General features: G+C 44.1%; 1 protein-coding gene across 1 annotated transcript in view; it reads left to right on the top strand.

Moving 5' to 3' along the window:
• LOC147097756 (voltage-dependent P/Q-type calcium channel subunit alpha-1A-like) overlaps positions 1–19,741 on the top strand; it is a 728,667-nt gene that overhangs the window by 600,684 nt on the left and 108,242 nt on the right. The window contains exon 39 of the mRNA XM_085971842.1: positions 11,139–11,235. Coding sequence (XP_085827968.1) covers positions 11,139–11,235 — 97 coding nt within the window. The remainder of the gene's footprint in view (positions 1–11,138; positions 11,236–19,741) is intronic.

The raw sequence follows: 19,741 nt of genomic DNA, 5'->3' as shown, positions 1-19,741 counted from the left end.
TTTGCTCTGGCGGCTAGTGACAGGCTGGTATAAGTCAGCAATGTATCCAGGATCAGACCCAAATGGAGCAGAACTGGATGAGTGGCTCCAATTGGACACCAACAACCTGTCGCACCATCCCCACTGCCCCAACTGGAAATCATTTTCTTTAAACCCTTTAGAAACATCTCACTTTAACAGGATGCTATATCTCTGGCACCTGTTGAGAAACCTTCCAAATGACTGCTCAGTCTGAAGGAGAATTTCTGGCTTGCAAGCCTAAATTCCAGGTGGCATAAGTAATGCGCTTCCTGCTAAAATGAAAAAAAAACTTCCGAACATCATGACTCCCCCTCCCCGAGCAGATGTCTACATACACTGTACAGCAGAGCGTAATAAGTACACTTCCCGCTGACAGTCTAGCCATTTGCCGTTGACTTAAGATCTCTCTCAGATCCTGTAAAAATGCGGCCAGATTTATATGGTTGCAGAGAGCCTACCTGATTGGATTAAAAAAATTTAGAAGTGTTTTATTAAGCTTTTAAACTGACTATGGGCCCCATTTTCCGGGCAGTTGCCTGGGTCCCTCTCAGATATAATGGGTAGACCTCAGTAATGTTGCTCGAATTTTCCTCCAATCCATGGGGGAAATTCCACGTAATCTGTCTTCATGGCTTTAATATAGTGTATATGAACTCTTGAGTATTAATAGGAATGTTGCTTCCAAAGGTGCGATTTCTCTCGCCTCTAGTGAGCTGTGTATCCCTGGAACATGCACACTCCTCACATGGTTTAATAATTCCATGCAGTCACAACATCTTAACAGGATATAAGAATGCACCTAAAGGCCCAAAGTCATAGGATATGGACAAGGCTATGAGTGAAAACTGGTGTTTCTGTTCACTAACACTTAACAGTCCTTTAGCATTGACATTTTCAGAAATCTTATGAGTCCAGTTGGGACGTGTGAGTGGGAAGGGTCTTTCCTTCTGGGGCATATTCAAAGGAATGGGCTGCAAACTATTTAGCTAAGGTTTTAGAAAAGTACTAAAAACCTCTCGCCTTTCAGCGTTCACCTGTAACAGGATGAATGAGAGAACCAGAATCCCAGACCAAACTGTAACCAATCCCGTCTGCTTGTCATCATTCATAGAATCATAGAATGGTTACAGCACGGAAGAAGGCCATTCGGCCTGTCAAACCTGTGCCGACTCTCAACTAGTCCCATTCCCCTGCCCATTGGGTGAGTTGCTGGGTGAAGTCCTGAGTGACTGAGCTCCATTTTGGTTCAGAGGTGAAGAGAGAGGACAGCATGGACAGTGCTATAGGAGCACCTAACTTAACAGTCAGTCCCAGCTACTGTGGAGGAGGTGACCTCGGTACTCCTGACTGAGAGGAGGGAGTATAATAGCACAAGGCAGTCTCCAGACATCTGGGAAAGGGTAAAATTATAGGGAAAAACCGGGGAGATGGTTATTTTACAAATATATCCCAAGGACCTATAAATGTGCTCATAAATAGGTTGAATCGAAACCCTCCAACTTCTGGAGCAGGAGCCCAGTTTCCTGACGGTGGTCTTACTGCATTGGCTATTAGTGGACATGTTGTGGGTCCACCTGTTCTTGTATGTCCCTTTAGTCCCCAGTATATAAAGTGAAACTTGGTCCACTGTAGGCACCTGTAGCACATCCAGGGATGGATTGGATTCTGGGCAGCTGCTCCCGGTAACTGCTCTTGGAAAAGGCCATCTAATGGATCTCCTTTCCGGTGGAGGAGGTGACTCTTTAGGTGACAACTCAACTAAAATCAGATGAAGGAATTGGTCTTTGAATAAACTCGAATACAATGAATGACTGATGTGTGTATTAGTGGAGAAAAGACATTGATCACTGATTGGGTTGAATCACGGAGACCAACATTACAAAAAAGGTCTTTTCTTTGACAGTGTCACAGATATAATTCTCTCCTGCCTTCCCCACCAGTCGCAAACCCGAATAAAAAATCGTTTTCAAAAGCCTCACCTTTGTTGTACTTCCTGGTGTAATTGAAGCCCCTCGCCAATATCCCAGCCTTGTCCCCTGTATCCGATGTTGTGTGTGAATCCTGTTAGTGTTCTTTGTCATCTGTGGAGCGATTACTGTTCAGTAAAGTGATTGTTCTATAAAACTGTGTCACTTTTTAAAAAAATGTTTAGAACAATTTTTGTAATGGAAACACATGGCTAATCTCAAGTTCATTCTGCAAAATTTAAAGTTGCATTGTATTGCCAAGGACTGACCTGGCTCCAAGATGTTATGAAACTGTTTCATTTTTTAATTTGTTTTTAACAACATCACAAATGCACAGGCCATGAAGAGCCCGGGCCCTACACTGTTCCATACTGAACCTCCACCAGGATGGCAGTAGTGGCACCGACTGGAAAATGTACATGACAGCGTGTTGGGGGGTGAGGCCAGGATCCCTGGCTCAGTTTGGGTACAGTAGCACAGTGGTTATGTTACTGGGCTAGTAATCCAGAGGCCTGGACTAATGATCCAGAGACGTGAGTTCAAATCCCACCACGGCAGCTGGGGAATTTAAATTCAGTTCATTAAATAAATCTGGAATAAAAAGCTAGTATCAGTAATGGTGATCGTGAAACTACCGGATTGTCATAAAAACCCATCTGGTTCACTAATGTCCTTCAGGGAAGGAAATCTGCCGCCCTTACCCGATGTGGCCGATATGTGACTCCAAACCCACAGCAATGTGATTGACTCTTAACTGCCCTCTGAAATGGTGGCTCACCAACACCTTCTCATGGGCAATTATGGATGGGCAATAAATGCTGGCATTGCCAGCGATGCCCACATCCCGTGAATGAATTTTTAAAAAGCTGTTATACACCTTGCTCCCCACTGCTAATAGCTTGCAAGCACTCACAGGCTAGACTCACGCAACCACAACTTGTATTTATATAGGCCCTTTAACGTAGTAAAACAACACAAAACACACAAAATTTGACACTGAGCCATATAAGGAGATGTTAGGACAGATGACCAAAAGCTTGGACGAAGAGGTCGGTTTTAAGGAGCATCTTAAAGGAAAAAAGAGAAGTAGAGAGACGGAGAGGTTTAGGGAGGGAATTCCTGAGCTTAGGGCCCAGGCAGCTGAAGGCACGGCCGTCAATGGTGGAGCGATTAAAATCGGGGATGTTCAAAAGGCCAAAATAGGCGGAGCACAAAGGTCTAGGGGGATTATAGGGCTGGAGGTGAATTATTAGGAATGATTAGGAATGACCACTTAGGCAATGTAGTAGGGACAGTCAGCATTTGTGGATTTTACCCCAGCAAGAGTGAGTGCCTTCAGGAGAGGGTAAAATGGGGGGGGGGGAAATCATCATTCTCTGTATTTTTTTCCAAAATATACCTTGTCACATTCATATATATTCAACTTCCCTCTCCCCTAACCTGTCTATGTCATCCTATAGTCTCCCGCATTCTTTCTCAACCCACTAATTTGGTATCATCAGTAATTTTTGATCATGTCCAGATTATTCATGGTATATGAAAAACAAGCGCAGTCTCAATACCAATTTCTCGGGCACACCACTAGCTACATTTTGCCAAACCAAGAAACATAAATTTACTCTCTGCTTTCTATCCTTCAGCCATCCTTCGATCCATGCCCACACTTTTTCTGTCAATAGCATGTGGTTTGATATTTGCAACGTCTCTACTGTGGCACTTTATCCAATACTTTGAGAAAGTCCAAATTCTACCACATCTACTGCATACTTTGACAGCGAGGTCTTTAATTCTCCTGAATTCTCCACTTCTGAAATCTTTAATTAGATAAAACATTAAAATCAGAAAGAACAAGGGGCAAATGGAAAACCCTGGTAGCTGCAGTAGGGAGAATTAAAGTGTAATTTGTTAGACATGAGTTGGATCAGGTCTTTGTTGCCAACCCTCATGTGCAAATTTCATTATCTGACAAAACCATGAAATGTCCATGGAATTATCCTGGCTTTAGGGTCCAGGAAGATCCCAGACTCGATCCCTGGTTTGTGCTAAGTTAAGTGGCCTCAACTGGGGTGCCCATCAACTGGCTTCAGTGCGTCAGAGGAATCAGCCAGGTTCCCAGTCCAGATCACTGTCCAGTGACTCCGACTGAAAAGAGCATGCTAAGTGAGGCCAGGGTTGTTGGGCTGGGCTGCGCTGCCCTCTATAATGAGCTAGCATGCCAGCGCACATTGTCTAGTGTTACGCGAAGTGTGGCCACTTACCAGAGTTAGTGCAGGGCTGTTGGTGCCTGTGGAATGAAAGCTCAACAAAAGTCTGAAGCGTCAGGAGAGGAAGGGAGAAAACTGAGAAACAAACACTATATCCAGTTGTGAGGAGAAGGAGGGTCAATATTAAATTTCAACAACAACTTGTATTTATATAGTGCCTTTACCGTAGTAAAATGTCCCAAGGCACTGCACAGGAGTATTTTAAGACAAAAAATTTGACACCGAGCCACATAAGGATAAATTAGGGCAGGTGACCAAAAGCTTGGTCAAAGAGGTAGGTTTTAAGGAGCGTCTTAAAGGAGGAAAGAGAGAGGTAGCGAGGCAGAGAGGTTTAGGCTGGGAATTCCAGAGCTTAGGGCCGTGGCAACAGAAGGCACGGCCGCCAATGGTGGAGTGATTATAATCAGGGATGCTCAAGAGGGCAGAATTAGAGGAGTGCAGAGAACAACAGCAAACTAACTCCAGGACAGTAATGGGGGAGAGAGAACTGGACCGCACTTGTGCCTGAAATCTGATGTTACTCAGGTTTAGGGGCTGACACAGTGAGCCAATCCAAATCGAATCTTTCCTGCCTATCTTTGGTAATGTGAAGAAATTGAAACTCTGTGCACATTGCATGTTTCCTCCTCCCCTCACATTCTCCCAGTTTGCACTTGTGCATGGGTTGAGTGTGCGCAGTTACAATTTCAATCGCTTTTACGTTAATTTGGACCATGAATTTGATCAGAGTTCCTATGATTCAGCTGGGTACACTAATCCCCAATAGTTCACCCAAGTGGAACAGTTCATTTTGCCCTACTTAGATTCTGTGGAAGGATCATTTGCAAGGATTATAACTGCAGGGGAGGCCGCCTACGTAGAAAGGAATTAAATTAAATAAAAAGAACATGCAATGAGAACAAGAGAAGATTGAAACGAGAAAGGCCCTTCCTCCCATCAAGCACATCCCCACAGACTATGCATACCTACAGTAATCATTGACACCACCACTCCCTCCCCCAAGCTCCGTCTAAAGTCCAAGCACAGCAACGTCAAGAGAGCATTAAGCAGGATTCTTGCATTATTGGCACATGCCAGGGACATGCAACTAAGTGAGGTTGGTGTAGTCCATCCACGGACTGATGAAATTATGAAATCTTTACAAGACTTGAGAAAATAAGATTTTCTCACTGCACTTTGTATAATGAATTTATAAATATATTTATAAAGAACATAGAGACACAATTTCAGCACGTATCGCTCATAGCTAAGTTTCTTATTGTAGTAAGAAGTTGCTTGGCAAGAAGTTGCCGTAACAGGCCGTACCCATCTTTCTCTTACTAGTGGATAGGGATGGCATTTGCCTTGCGGATGCCCTGTGCAAAGGTTCAGTTTGGGGCCCTAACATTTTACCAGACAATCTTATTACTGACCGCTCAGGACCCCATCCAATTGCATGGGTTGCTTGGTCCTAATGCCGCCCCTGCAGCTGGAGTTCTACTGCACAGTTAACCTGAAATTAGGTTATCAATGTTGCAATAAAGTTATTGCTGACACCAAACGCTGTATTGAGCAAAATAAATCAATAATTTGTCAGGGATAAAACAGGATCAGTGACAGTTTGCCATGTGTTAGGCAAATTAAACCTTGGCCTTTACCATACTCTGCAACTTTAAACATCTGATTGGCTGGTTTGTTTGTTTTTTTTCCCCCAAAATTATACTTTGTACAGTTCTTTGAAGGCAATATCCACCTATTGCTGAATTTTTAACGGAATTCTAATTGTGTAGTGAACAACCCTAGTTGCTGGCTGCACTGCAGCCTGTATGGTTGCTAAGCAAGATGAAGCCTCGACTGTTGTTAAGGTGGTGATACGTGATGGTTACCGCTTTGAATCTCCAACTGGATGTGGCAACTGATGATGTTATCATGGACTGGGTACAATTCTCAATGTACAATATAAAGCTTGAAAATTATACTCTGACTATAGCTGACTTCTTTCCTCAAATGCAAACCTGATTTTTTTTTTACACTGCACTATTTAGCAACATTCTGTCAGTTGTCCACATAGATAGAAGGCTGGGCCATTATTTGCATCAGTTGCAGGTGTGTCTCTAAGTCACACAGGTCTCACCTTAAAAAAGAACATTTTGAGTGACTAAGAGCATCATTTGCAATGTGACATATACATGGGTTAACATCTTGAGGACAATGATATCTCTAATAAGTGATTTGTTTTTCCTTTCCAATCGCTGAACTGTTGAAAATTATGGGGTATGGCGAGAGTGAAGATAGGAAAGTGTTGGACCCAGGGCTCCTGCTAAAAGTCTTTTAAAGTTAGTGAGAAAGTATATTGGATTGTGTTGCCCCATAATCCCTCCGTGTTGTAAAGAAAGAGAGGTTTCTGTGCACATGCTGGTGTCTTTCAGTCACCTCTTATTGAAATGCTGCTTAGAAGCAAGAGCCAGGAATTAGGAACAGTCTGCCCATCATGTCACGAAGGGGGGACTGCTGTTCTCAGCCCACTGTTCTTATTCATGATATCACAGGAGGAGGAGTTTTATGCGTCATAGTAGTACCTCTGCTTCTAAACACCAGTTTAACTCATAAACAGTACCACAAAGGATAACCGTAGCAGTATCTGTACCTTTGTGACATTTAGGATTGTGGGCAGTTCTCCTTTTAATGCCATTTCTCAAATTTGAATCACAGTTTTCCTGTTACAAAAAACATTTTGAGTTTATTGAGCTTGGGTTCCTGCCTCAAGTGACACATTGAGCACCTTTACCATCACACTTTCACCAGCAGCAGGCGAGAGTGATGTGGACAAGCCCATGGACTCCTCTATAGCTCATGTCCCTATTTATCAGCACCTTTTCACCACTCCCTGTCAATCTGCCAAGATGAAGCCTCCCTCTCTGGGAACCCAGCCAGGAGCTGACAATACCCAGTGACTGGGACAATAGAACAGCTGAGTCTGGAGCCTGAACTCTGATCCCTGAGCCCAAAGTAGTGTGAATTTACAAAATGAAAGGTCGGCTCTCACTATTGCCTTTGACAGTAACTTAGATAATTACGGTGGCTTGGGTTTTTGGAAGGAAGCCGAAAATTGCTTGCCAGCACTATTTCCCTTCTTGCTCAGTCTTGCATTTCAGTACATTATATAGCAATAATACAGCACCTCTGTGCTTCTTTATAGCCAGTCAATAAGTCCTCATTGGAGATGTTACTACCCATTTTATAGTGGCTTAAAGCTAGTCCCCAGATGACCAAATGGGATGTATGGTGTATGGCAGTGCTCACTAAGTGGAAGGATTGTAAAGGAAGATATCTTTCCGGTAACCTTTAGTTGCCCTGTTTTACAGTTAAGAACTGCTGATTGGAAGGGCGGCAATTTTCTATCGATCTCTGGCTGTAACATCATAAAACTTTGATCCAATGACATTGTGAACAGATGTGAGAAGTCACACAACACCAGGTTATAGTCCAACAGCTTTATTTGAAATCAGGAGTGGGCCTTTGGCGTAGCAGTAGCATCCCCGCCGCTGGGCCAGAAGGCGTACGGTTTCGAACCCCGCTCCAGACAGTCCCGGCAAGTGGAGTCGGAGCTCCGGCTCTAAATTCTGGGTTGACATCCAGCGGGATACTTGCGTCCGTGGGTGTGGGTGGCACCCCCCCCCCTCGTATGGGTTGTGGGAGCCCGTAAAACCCTCCCGCCATAGGACTAACCACCCTAATGGCTGGTACGAAGATGGTTACGGTCACGGAAGGAGCACTAATCGCGGCCGGAAATCCTTCCACCACTTCATACAGTTCCCCAAAGGGAACAGTGTGAAGACACGTACGACGACGATTTGAAATCACAAGCTTTCGAAACATTACATCAAAGAACAATGAGGTGGGGTCACAAGGGGTCAAATGTTGCAGATGCTGGGGTCTACATTGTTCTTTGATGTAATGTTTTCCTGACTGACCTGGTTGGACACCATTCACACCTTTGATTGCTGTGATTATCTCTCTGCCGAGGAGTGATAAAGGGCAGTTAGAAAGATTACCTGTAATCATCTGGCAGTGTTCTCTGACTATATATGATGTGCCTATATGCATCTCTTCACTTCACCTGACAAAGGAGCAGCGCTCCGAAAGCTTGTGATTTCAAATAAAGCTGTTGGACTATAACCTGGTGTTGTGTGACTTCTCACATCTGTCCACCCCAGTCCAACACCGGCATCTCCACATCATTGTGAACAGAGACAGTGGTTTGTAGTGCTCCCTGTTCATGGGAGCAAAGCTTGGTGCCCTAACAACAAGAGCAGTGCGACACAAAATGTCTGCTCTCAGGTTGTCTATCCAGCAGTATAAAGCAGAGTATCAAAAGGTGATTGAGACAGCAGTAAATGTACAGATTTATGATTAGGGGGCAAATCTCTAGACTGTGCTTCCTGTTTCCAGTTCAAAATGCCAACTATGTTCCTCTTATAGCAAACTGTTTGTTAAATATAATGGCCATTATGACACTCTCTTTGACCAACAGATTATTGGAGCACCACAGTTGCAAATAAGGAATCACCCCAGCTTCTGATTCCCTCATTTGACCAAGGCGAACTCCAGGGCCAGGAATCTCCTATTCGGGGCAGAGTCTCAATGGGTATAAACTGCGATCCATTTTCCTGAATCAGGACTCATTTGCGAGGCACGCTGGCTCTCGGCGCGATGCCCCTCCCCGCCCCCCCCCCCCCCCGCACCACCAAGAGGGAGCCCGTTAGTACAAGGGAGCAAAATCCTGCAGCACTAGAAGAGGCGATGAGGAACTATAAAGGGAAGGAAGTAACTCAAAGATGTCATTAAAGCTCCCACTGAAGGCTTTGTTAGGCAAGTGCTGGCCTGACTTGGAGGAAAAGGCAGCTTGAACGCCCTGTACCTCTGCCTGATTCCGGGCAGGATCACAGAAAAGAATCCTGGACCAAGAGTCATCATAGAGATATCAGGGGTCTCCTGAATCATCTGGGGTTGAAAGGATGTGCCTGATAGATATATTTATTTTTTGTTAAAGTCACATCTGTCCACTGTTTAAAGATGACAGTAAAGGGATACAGAACCTTTTAGTTCCAGGATTACTTTGCAGTGAATCTGAATTCACGATGAACAATGAAATGCTTGATCTGAATCAAAATTAGATTTTCAGTTTTCTTTTTATCTTTACAGGAGAGAGGGTTATGTAGTTTGTAGCTCGGATTGTAAACTTTCGAAAGGAAATCTTGAACAGGATGAGTCTGCGATGTGTGTGATTTCAAGCTCACAACACCCGCAAACACCCAGTCTGATTCACACAATACCCTGTCCTAATTTATAGATGAGCAGACGGATACACGAGTCAACTTTGAAAAGGGATGTGGCTTGTTGGGCCTAATGGTCATTTCATGTTATTAAAAAAAATTCTGTTCCTCAAAGCTCAGGCAGTTTCAAACTATTATTACCCGTACCTTCCCCTTTCACTCCACAGGGTGACCTAAATCCTTAAAGCAAGTTGCAACACCAACATCATACCAACCTCAATCTTTAAACCCCTAACAGAATTAAGATGAGGCCTTTGCATTTCGAAACCATCATTGTGCAGGACAATTACATCTAATGGCCTTACTTTAATGTAATTGCAAGTCACACTTCGACACACAGGGTGGTAGAAGTTTGGAAATCTCTTCCGCAAATGGCAGTTGATGCTAAATCAATTGTTAATTTTAAATCTGAGATTGATAGCTTTTTGTTCACCAAAGATATTAAGGGATATGGGCCAAACGCAGGTTAGATGGAGTTAGGTCGCAGATCAGCCATGATCTCATTGAATGGCGGAGCAGGCTTGAAGGGCTGAATGGCCTACTCCTGTTCCTATGTTCCTACATACAGTCAGGGTCATTTCTACCTATATACAAAAGCATGTTTGATTTGCTATTCTATCCAAAGCTAGAAAAAGGGCAGCTCGGGATGGGGTCAAGACTTTAATTCTGATAGCTGCTTTACTGCTGATGAAAATTCATTGAAAACCTTTAATAAATAACGCCTCCACATGAGGGGAAAACTGAACTATTTAAGCATTTCGATACCCGATCTATATTCTAGCTGCTGACTCATAGGATGTCACTCTGTTTAAGGTGGACTCCAGGCATTGGTTGAGGTGACAGTTGAGCCACACTACAAACCAGCTAATTAGATTCTCCGTGCTCTTGACGTGCTGTGCTTTATAATGATGTTTTACATTAAGTTGCTGTATGTTAATTTGTGAAGTTCTCTGTTTTAACCTCACGGCCTTGTTTTCACTAACTGATTGTATTCTTTTCCAGCGGTCGCATTCATTATAAGGATATGTACAGTTTATTGCGTGTTATCTCACCCCCTCTGGGCTTAGGCAAGAAATGTCCTCATAGGGTGGCCTGCAAGGTTTGACTTCCACTAACCTACCAACCTAAGCATCAAGGAATGAGTGTGCTTTCTATTTTTTTGCATTTCTTGAAGTAGAATGTGCAGGAAAATGCAGTCACCTAGAGAAAATAGCATGGAAATGCACTGACCAACCTCAACCTCAGCCATTGCTGCTTGTTGTAACCAAAAAAAACACTTGGCATCTTGGGTTGTAGTAGTGATCATTGCTGTAGGGACAGAAACTGCATTGACAAAGACTGGCATCTCCTCACAACAGGCAGAGGACTTTTCATCAAGACCAAAAGAAAAGGCTCTCTGTGCTTCTATGCAACATTTAGACGTTGCATAGAAATTGGGTGAATTTCTGCGATTGACAGACCCATAAAGAATAACCTTGTATTTTTTTTTGTTTTTTTTTGTTTGTTTCCTTCCATTTTTCTTTTCGTTCGTCCCGGATGCATCTTCTTTTTGCCTCATTTCTGCTACAAAGTGGCCGCATCAGTTACACTGATATGTATGAGATGTTGAGACACATGTCTCCGCCCTTAGGCCTGGGGAAGAAATGCCCGGCGCGAGTTGCTTATAAGGTAGAAACGTGTCCTTAGTGTTGAGTGTGTTGGAGAAAATCTGTGACCTTTGAACTGTTAGGGTCAGGGATCGTGCAGTCCAGAAGAAGTGGGAGGAGTCTGAGAGGGTTGACAATAATTGTGATCTACCTATTAGTTGATGGAACACTTATCTAAAATCAGACTTCAGTTTCTTTTAGGAGGAGGTAATTTATTTCCCCAACTCAATTACTTTCTCTTAATTGAAATCATCGTGGAGATCTTGCTTTTCCCCCCAGTGTTTGACCCAACAATTGGTTTTTTTAAAAATTGAGCAAACAACTTGCTTTTAGGTGTGACATTAGGCCAGATAAACCTCTTCCTTTGCCGTTGGCATTTACAGATCTTGCTATCAGTGTGTCCTGGGGAAAAAGCTCACAACATCTCACAGGACCAAACTCTCTTGGGTTCCTCCTCCAGCCTTCATTTCGTTAGGGGTTTGCAACTTACCCTCCCTTCTGATCAGCTTCAGACGCTCACTGCCGCGTCAGGAGAACCGACAAGCAATCTGTAGGCTCCTGCAGCGAATGTGCCAGTCTTCCTTTTGGATTATCTGGTGAGAGGTGTGCGTGGAAGAGAAAGGGAGGAGGGGATCCATTCTTTCAGAGATTGGGTGGTCCAGGCTAGGACCTCAATTTGCCCCCATCATTATTCTTACTGAGCTAGATTTAGGCCTGGAAGTTTCAACTAAGAAACTAACACATGTGTCCCCCACAGGCTACTATGTTCTATATCTGCGCAGGCTGGTTTTATTCAAGGTCAATTCATCCTGAATTTAACAGCAATTAACTAAAAGGAATGTAAGCCCTTTATCCCCTCACTCCAATTTTCTCCCCATCTCTCCTGATGGCACTAACTCTTACTGCAATAGAGGTTCCACAGGTACTGGCCACTCTATCACTCCACCCGGGTGGCCATTCTTTGTGTGTGAGCCTAGATAGTAAGTGTTGGCAAGTTATTTGACCCATGGGGTGGGGCGGGGCACCACAGACAACGCTGATCCTGCCTCCAGTTGACATCCGCACACGTGCACTGTCCAGCATTGGTCACTGAATAGAAATCAGGTGTGACCACCCTGGCTTTTCCCAACATTGGGGGATACTGAATCCAACCGCCATCCCATCTGAGATCAGATAACTCAATCCAAACCAGGGATGGGACCTGAGACCTTGCTGGTCTTTACAGCTCAGTATCACAGTAGTCCATGCATTTAATCACCTGGGCCTTTGAGGGATATGAACATTGTCCCTTTAAGCCAGTTACAGTAATCAAATCACAAAACAAAAATGGCCTGAAACAGATTATCCCCTGTATTGGTACCTGCTCAAGCAGATGCAGAGGTGCTAGAATTTGCCTGGTTGGTGTGCATGGCGAACTTGTGAAAATCTCCTCTGCAGTGAAACTGTAAACATGTTAGTTTAGAATGTGTTTACCATCTCACGAGAGAAGAGGGGAAGCCTCACATGCAGTTACAGAGTTTCCGTGCACAGTGGCCAGAGCAACCCTTCCCCCGGAGAGTTAGGAGAGGTGAGACCCAGAGAAGCTGTGAGATCTGAGTGTTGGACAGAAAATGCATCATTAAAATATCACCCACTCTACCATTACTGCTTTTGTATTGTGAATACAAAACAGAGTTTTAAATCCAGCCTTCCTTAGCTTGGCGAAACCTGAATCAAAGGGAAAAGATCATTTTTTTGATTGACAAAATCAAAATTAAAAAAATATTTCAATAAATAAAAGTTGTTTTACAACAAGCACACTCCCCTTCCTGTGGGTTGCATGACGATTGTTGTGTGTTTCAGCGAGGGCAAATTCAATTTCTCTTCAGGTATTCAGGCTGAAGAATAGAATTTTTTTAAGCATTAAATAGTTTTAATTTCAAGTTCACCTCTGACCGTTTAACTGTTACTAACTTTTCCAGCGTTTACCTATTTTCTTAATGTCAATGCAGTTCTAACCTGTATTGGTCCCTTTTTCCTACATACACCTAGTTAATCATGTGTGCTTTCTCTCTCTTTCTCTCCATCCTGCATGCCGCAATGTAAAGATGTGCCAACATTGTTGGGCAGTCAGCAGGAAGTAGGCAAAACGTTGTGCCCTCGGGATTATCCAACACTGAGCTTTACCCCCTTTACCAAATTCTTGTGATTTTAAAGGAGGCTTCCCATAAAATGATCTGTATCGCGGCATATTTACTGCCATGATCAACCTCATTTATGTTTTGCTTGTAAGCACTATAAACTATGTTTACTGTGATGCTGGGAGCTATCTTGTCCCGTGATTGGTTTTTCCCAAGATAAGAGCAGAATATCCCAGTTAAAAGTTCAAATGTTGGCATATCAGTGCACCCATCTCAGGCATGACGTCTCCCACTGAAATCCACGTTTAATCCAGCCCATGAATAACCTCTCTTTTCCAGCCCATGGATAACCTCTCTTTTCTATTCCTTATTCCTCTCCTATTTCAACATTTTCTACCCATTCTCTCCTCAAAATGTGCTCAGTTTTTAAACAACAGAGAATGGAGGTGAAAACAAACACTACTATTTCAAATCTATATGTCCTTCGTGCAAGCCATGGCTGTGATTCTCCTGTTATGGCTTGGGGCCCACTTGAGGCCTAGTTCCTTCCATCTAAGGCCCGCACCTGTTGCTGTGTGTTCGCTGGGCCTCCCCTCAAGGCCTGCTCTGCTGTGGGATATCACCAGGGTTAGAGATCCATGGCTATTTCCTCTTCTCATGTTGTGAGGATGTGAAGACCAGGCAATGCTTTTCAGATTGGCCTTCATAGGCTGAATGAATAGAGTGTTGCTCAGGACTACAGTCCTCAAAAAAAGAGTTGGTGAATGATTCCGACGCAGGTTAATGTTTAAGGGGCTGAGCAGATTTCTACAAAATGCGTCCATAAGCTATATCTCTGGGGATCGAGCCTTGCAACCAGTAATGAGGTGAGAATGGTGAATGCCCCGGTACTTTCCTTGAACCAATTAATCCTGTGTTTCACAAGATTTTAGACCTGGGCCTACCCCTACTCAGGGGTATAGGTCTAGGGTATTTTTTTTTGTTAATACAGTTGAGGTTTCTAAAAGGTGAACCACAGCAAACTTAAATCTGATATCCATTAAACTTACAGGAATAGAGTCCTCAAAGTGATGTATTTACCCACTTGCGAATATGGCTGATTTCATTACAGCATGAATTGTTTAATACTTATTTATAAATAGCTGCTTTGAATGAAGGTGAGTCATACCGAAACCCAATCCAAGGGCACTTTTACAAGTTGCTGTTGTATGCTTCAATCCCAGCTGGCCTTTCCTTGGAACTGCAGAACAGAAAGAGTCCAGGATGAATTGGAGCCTGGCTTTGGAGAAGTAGAGATTGGAGGGTTTCATCAGCAGTGGAGGTGAAGTGGAGAGGGACGCGGGTGATACTGTGGAGGGGATAATAGATGCTCCTGGTGATAAACCGGATGGGGAGTTTGAAGCTCAGCTCAGGGCCATATGGGACACTGAGGATGCACACTCCCGAGTTCAGCCTGAGTGAGGAGCTGAGGGGGTGAAATTGGGGATAATGTGTGCAGTTTCTCAGATTCAGTCTTGCCATTGTTGACCTAGAGAAAGTTTTGAGACATCCTCAACTTGACAGCACAACAGCAGTGGTAGAGAGGCGAAGCTGGGGTACATTGACATACACATGGAAGCTGAGCCATGGAGGTCGGCAAACGGCAAGATGTCAATAAGAAATTCAAGGGGGGTGGCCAAAAATGGAACCTTGGAGCATGCCAGACATGATAGCGCAGGCACGGGAGAAGTCCTTGCTGACAAGAATGTAACCCCTAAACGGCAGTGCCACAGAGGATGGAGAGGTCAGTTGTACCGAAGTCTAGGGAGAGGTTGAGGAGTCTTGAGGATATTTTTGATGGCTTTGATCAAGGTGGTCTTGGTGCTGTGGGCAAGATGAGAACCGGACAAGAGATTCAAATAGGGAGTGGTGGGACAGATGGACTCAAGTCTGTGGGGCTGCAGGAAGAGAGATCAGTGGCGAGGAGGGGGGAACAGTGTTGGGTAGGGTGGGAGACCGAGAACGGTATAATAGAGTAAAATGCAATGGAGAAGGAGCAGGAAATGTAAAGAGGAGTGGGACTGAAGAATGACAGACAAAGAGCGGGGTGTGGGGGAACTGGGTCCAGCGCAGTATGCTCACAGCAGGACACAGATAGTGGTCTTAAGTTACATGTATGAATCGTAGATAACCTATGCATGAATTTGAAATAGAGTTTGAACTAACAGTCAGAAATCGGAGTATGCCTGATGGTCAGAAAGACCAGAGCTTGCCTGACAGTCCATAGCTTGCCTGACAATTGGGGTCCAAGGCCAGGGTGGAGGTCAATATCTAGGCTGACAAGCCTTCAGGGTCTGGCTGCTGACCTGTGGTTGATGTTGAGGTGCCTTGCTTCCTGCAGGGTTTTACGTTCCCAAGTTCTGCTCTCCTGATTCTTTGTTTGCTTACGAAAGGAAGTTAACTTGCAGGGAGCAGTCTGTCAGAGGTGCATGTATTGGCCGCAAGGAACTCAGGCTGATCTCAGACCTGCGGTATTGATGGTGATCTTTTCAACCGGTCAGCAGACAAGTAGCAGAATGGAAAGCAAACTGGCTACAAACCAGAGAACAGAGAGTAGGGGTTAAAGGTAGTTACTCAGATTAGCGGAAGGTGGGAAGTGGTGCTCCACAAGGATTGGTGCTGGGACATCTGCTGTTTACCATTTACTTAAATCAAGTACAATATCAAAATTTGCGGGTGATGCCAAATTGGGGGGTATAGTTAAAACTGAGGAACACTGACAAATCCAAGAAGACATAAATAAACTTGCAGAATGGTCGTGCAAATGGCAAATTAATTTCAACGTGGGTAAGTGTGAAGTGGTGCATTTTGATAGGAGGAATAAGGGGGGCCACATACTCCTTGGAAAATAACAGTCCAAATGGGGTAGCGGCGCAAAGGGATCTAGGGATATAGATTGACAAATCATTAACAGTAGCAACACAGGTTATCAAAGCCATAAAAAATGCAAACAAAGCACGGGTTCATTTCTAGAGGAATAGAATTAAAAAGCTGAGAAGTTATGTTAAACTTATATAGAACCTTGGTTTGACCACACTTAGAGTACTGTGCACAGGTCTGGTCTCCACCTTACATAAAGGATATCGAGGCACTAGAGAAATGGCAAAAAAATTTACAAAGGTGATACCAGACTGAGAGATTAGAGCTATCAGGAAAGACTGAACAGGCTGGGACGGTTTCATAAGAACATAAGAAATAGGAGCAGGAATAGGCCACTTGGCCCCTCGAGCCTGCTCCGCCATTCAATAAGATCATGGCTGATCTTGGGCTCAAAGCCACTTCCCAGCCCGCTCCCCATAACCCTTCACTCCCTTATCTTGCAAAAATTTGTCTATCTCCACCTTAAATGTATTTAATGACCCAGCCTCCACTGCTCTCTGGGGCAGAGAATTCCACAGATTTACGACCCTCTGAGAGAAGAAATTCCTCCTCATCTCAGTTCTAAAAGGGCGACCCTTTATTCTGAGCCTGTGCCCCTGAGTTCTAGATTTCCCCACGAGGGGAAACATCCTCTCTGCATCTACCCTGTCGAGCCCCCCTCAGTATCTTATGTTTCGATAAGATCACCTCTCATTCTTCTAAATTCCAATGAGTATAAGCTCAACCTGCTCAACCTTTCCTCATCAGTCAACCCCCTCATCTCTGGAATTAACCGAGTAAATCGTCTCTGAACTGCCTCCAATGCAAGTATATCCTTCCTTAAATAAGGAGACCAAAACTGTACGCAGTACTCCAGTGTGGTCTCACCAATACCTTGTACAGTTGTAGCAGGACTTCCCTGCTTTTATACTCCAACCCCATTGAAATAAAGGCCAACATTCCTCTAGAAAAGAAAAGTCTGAGCGGTGACCTGATAGAGGTCGTTAAAATTTTGAAGGGGTTCAACAGAGTAGGCATAGAGAAAATATTCCACTTGTGGGGTAGTTCAAAACTAGGGGCCATAAATAGTCATTAATAAATCCAATAAGGATTTCATGAGAAATACCTTTACTCAGAGAGTGGTTAGAATGTGGAACTCGCTACTACACGGAGTAGTTGAGGCAAATAGCACAGATGCATTTAAGGGGAAGCTGGATAAACACATGAGGGAGAAAGGAGTAGAAGGATATGCTGATAGGGTGAGATGAATGAAGGTGAGAGGATACCGGCATAGACCTGTTGGACCGAATGGCCTGTTTCATCCTCTACATTCTATGTAACCACATGGCAAAGAGCAGCTGTGATCCTTGTATGAACTGTTCCCCCCCAGTGTCCAGGCCACTGGTTCACTGCAAACATCACCAGGAGAACATCAAGACATTTTTGGTTATTTTATTAGGAGTGCTGCCACACTATAACTGGAAGCACATCAAACCTGAGTTGGGAATAAGACGTCAAAATTGGAAGCAAAAAAATAAAATAACTCCAGCATCAGAATAGCAGTGGAGTTAGTGGTTGGCTCCAGAAGCTCGGCTGGGACTATCCCGTCAGCCGCCATCTTGCCTTTACAAGAGCATAGATACAATACACTGGAGTGCAGCACATGGCACCATGGAGGGAAGGGGCCAGTAGTTTATAACCACTGCAAAGTTCGACTGCTGATGTCGGCCATGCTGAGGCCAGGGACCCGTTTCATCCCACACACACTGAGAAGGGGAGGAATTCACAGGGGGCATCTCAACATCTCCACTGTGACCCATCTCCTAGTGTCCAGCTGAACAGCAGCATTGATCTGAGAGCTGATCATCTGCTTGTCCTCCCAGCAGCAACATTTCGACTGTACAGGGTTTGAAACAGAAGAATTTCAAACCCATAAAGACTATTTAAAAAAAAAACTTAACTGCTCCTTCATGCATTTAGTCAGTCAAAAAATTCCTGTGGGTTGACTGATTCTTATCATTTGATTCCTGACTGATTAGCAACCAGTGAAGGATCGCTAACTTCAATGGAGTCATTTACAAATAACATATACTGCACTGGGGCAAACTGAGGAACAACTGCAAACAGCGGCCTTGTAATAGTTACGTGACGGTGTAATCCTGCAGTGCTTATGTCACAATGGGTTATATTAGCTCTCTGTGTCATGTGATGACTCTAGCTATGGCCTCCTGCTTGCTCAGTCCCCCTCCCAATTAATTAACTGAACCTAAAAATTAATTCTGGGTGCAAAATCACGCCCCTCGCCTTGGTGGCACACTGATTTTGCCAGTTTTCCCAAGCCGGGGGCTCTCAGAAAATGTGCCTCAGTTTTGTTTTATTTATAGGGAAGGACAACGTATAAGAACATATGAACAAGGAGCAGGAGTAGGCTATACAGCCCCTTGAGACTGTTCCACCATTCACTAAGATCATGGCTGATCTTCTACCTCACCTCCACTTTCCTGCACTATCCCCATATCCCTTGATTCCCTTAATATTCAAAAATCTATCGATCTCTGTCTTGAATATACTCAACGACTGCGCCTTCACAGCCCTCTGGGGTAGAGAATTCCAAAGATTCACCACCCTCTGAGTGAAGAAATATTTCCTCATCTCAGTCCTAAATGGCCGACCCCTTATTCTGAGACTGTGACCCCTGGTTCTAGACTCCCCAGCCAGGGGAAACATCCTCCCTGCATCTACCCTGTCAAGCCCTGTAAGAATTTTGTATGTTTCAATGAGATCTCCTCTCATTCTTCTAAACTCTAGAGAATATAGGCCTAGTCTACTCATCTCTCCTCATAGGACAATCCCCCCATCCCAGGAACCAGTCTGGTGAACCTTTGTTGCACTCCCTCTATGGCAAGTATATCCTTCCTTAGGTAAGGAGACCAAAACTGTACACAATATTCCAGGTGTGGTCTCACCAGGGCCCCATATAATTGCAGTAAGATGTCTTTACTCTTATACTCAAATCCTCTTGTAATAAAGGCCAACATACCATTTGCTTTCTTAATTGCTTGCTGTACCTGCGTGTTAACTTTCAGCAATCCGTGTACAAGGACACCCAGGTCCCTCTGAACATCAACATTTCCCAATCTCTCACCATTTAAAAAAACTCTGCTTTTCTATTTTTCCTACTAAAATGGATAACCTCACATTTCTCAACATTATATTCCATTTGCCATGTTCTTGCCCACTCACTTAACCTGTCTATATCCTCTTAAAGCCTCTTTGCATCCTCCTCACAACTTACATTCCCACCCAGCTTTGTATCATCAGCAAACTTGGATATATTACATTTGGTCCCCTCATCCAAATCATTGATGTAGATTGTGAATAGCTGAGGCCCAAGCACTGATCCTTGCGGTACCCCACTAGTTACAGCCTGCCAACCCAAAAATGACCCGTTTATTCCTACTCTCTGCTTTCTGTCCGTAAACCAATCCTCAATCCATGCTAGTATATTAC

The sequence above is a fragment of the Somniosus microcephalus genome, chromosome 31 (assembly GCF_052327205.1).
Source record: "Somniosus microcephalus isolate GS21.2 chromosome 31, FLI_Smic_1.0, whole genome shotgun sequence".
Lineage (NCBI taxonomy): Eukaryota > Metazoa > Chordata > Chondrichthyes > Squaliformes > Somniosidae > Somniosus > Somniosus microcephalus.
Note: the sequence above shows the minus strand (reverse complement) of the source record. Positions and strands in the feature narration are given on the sequence as shown.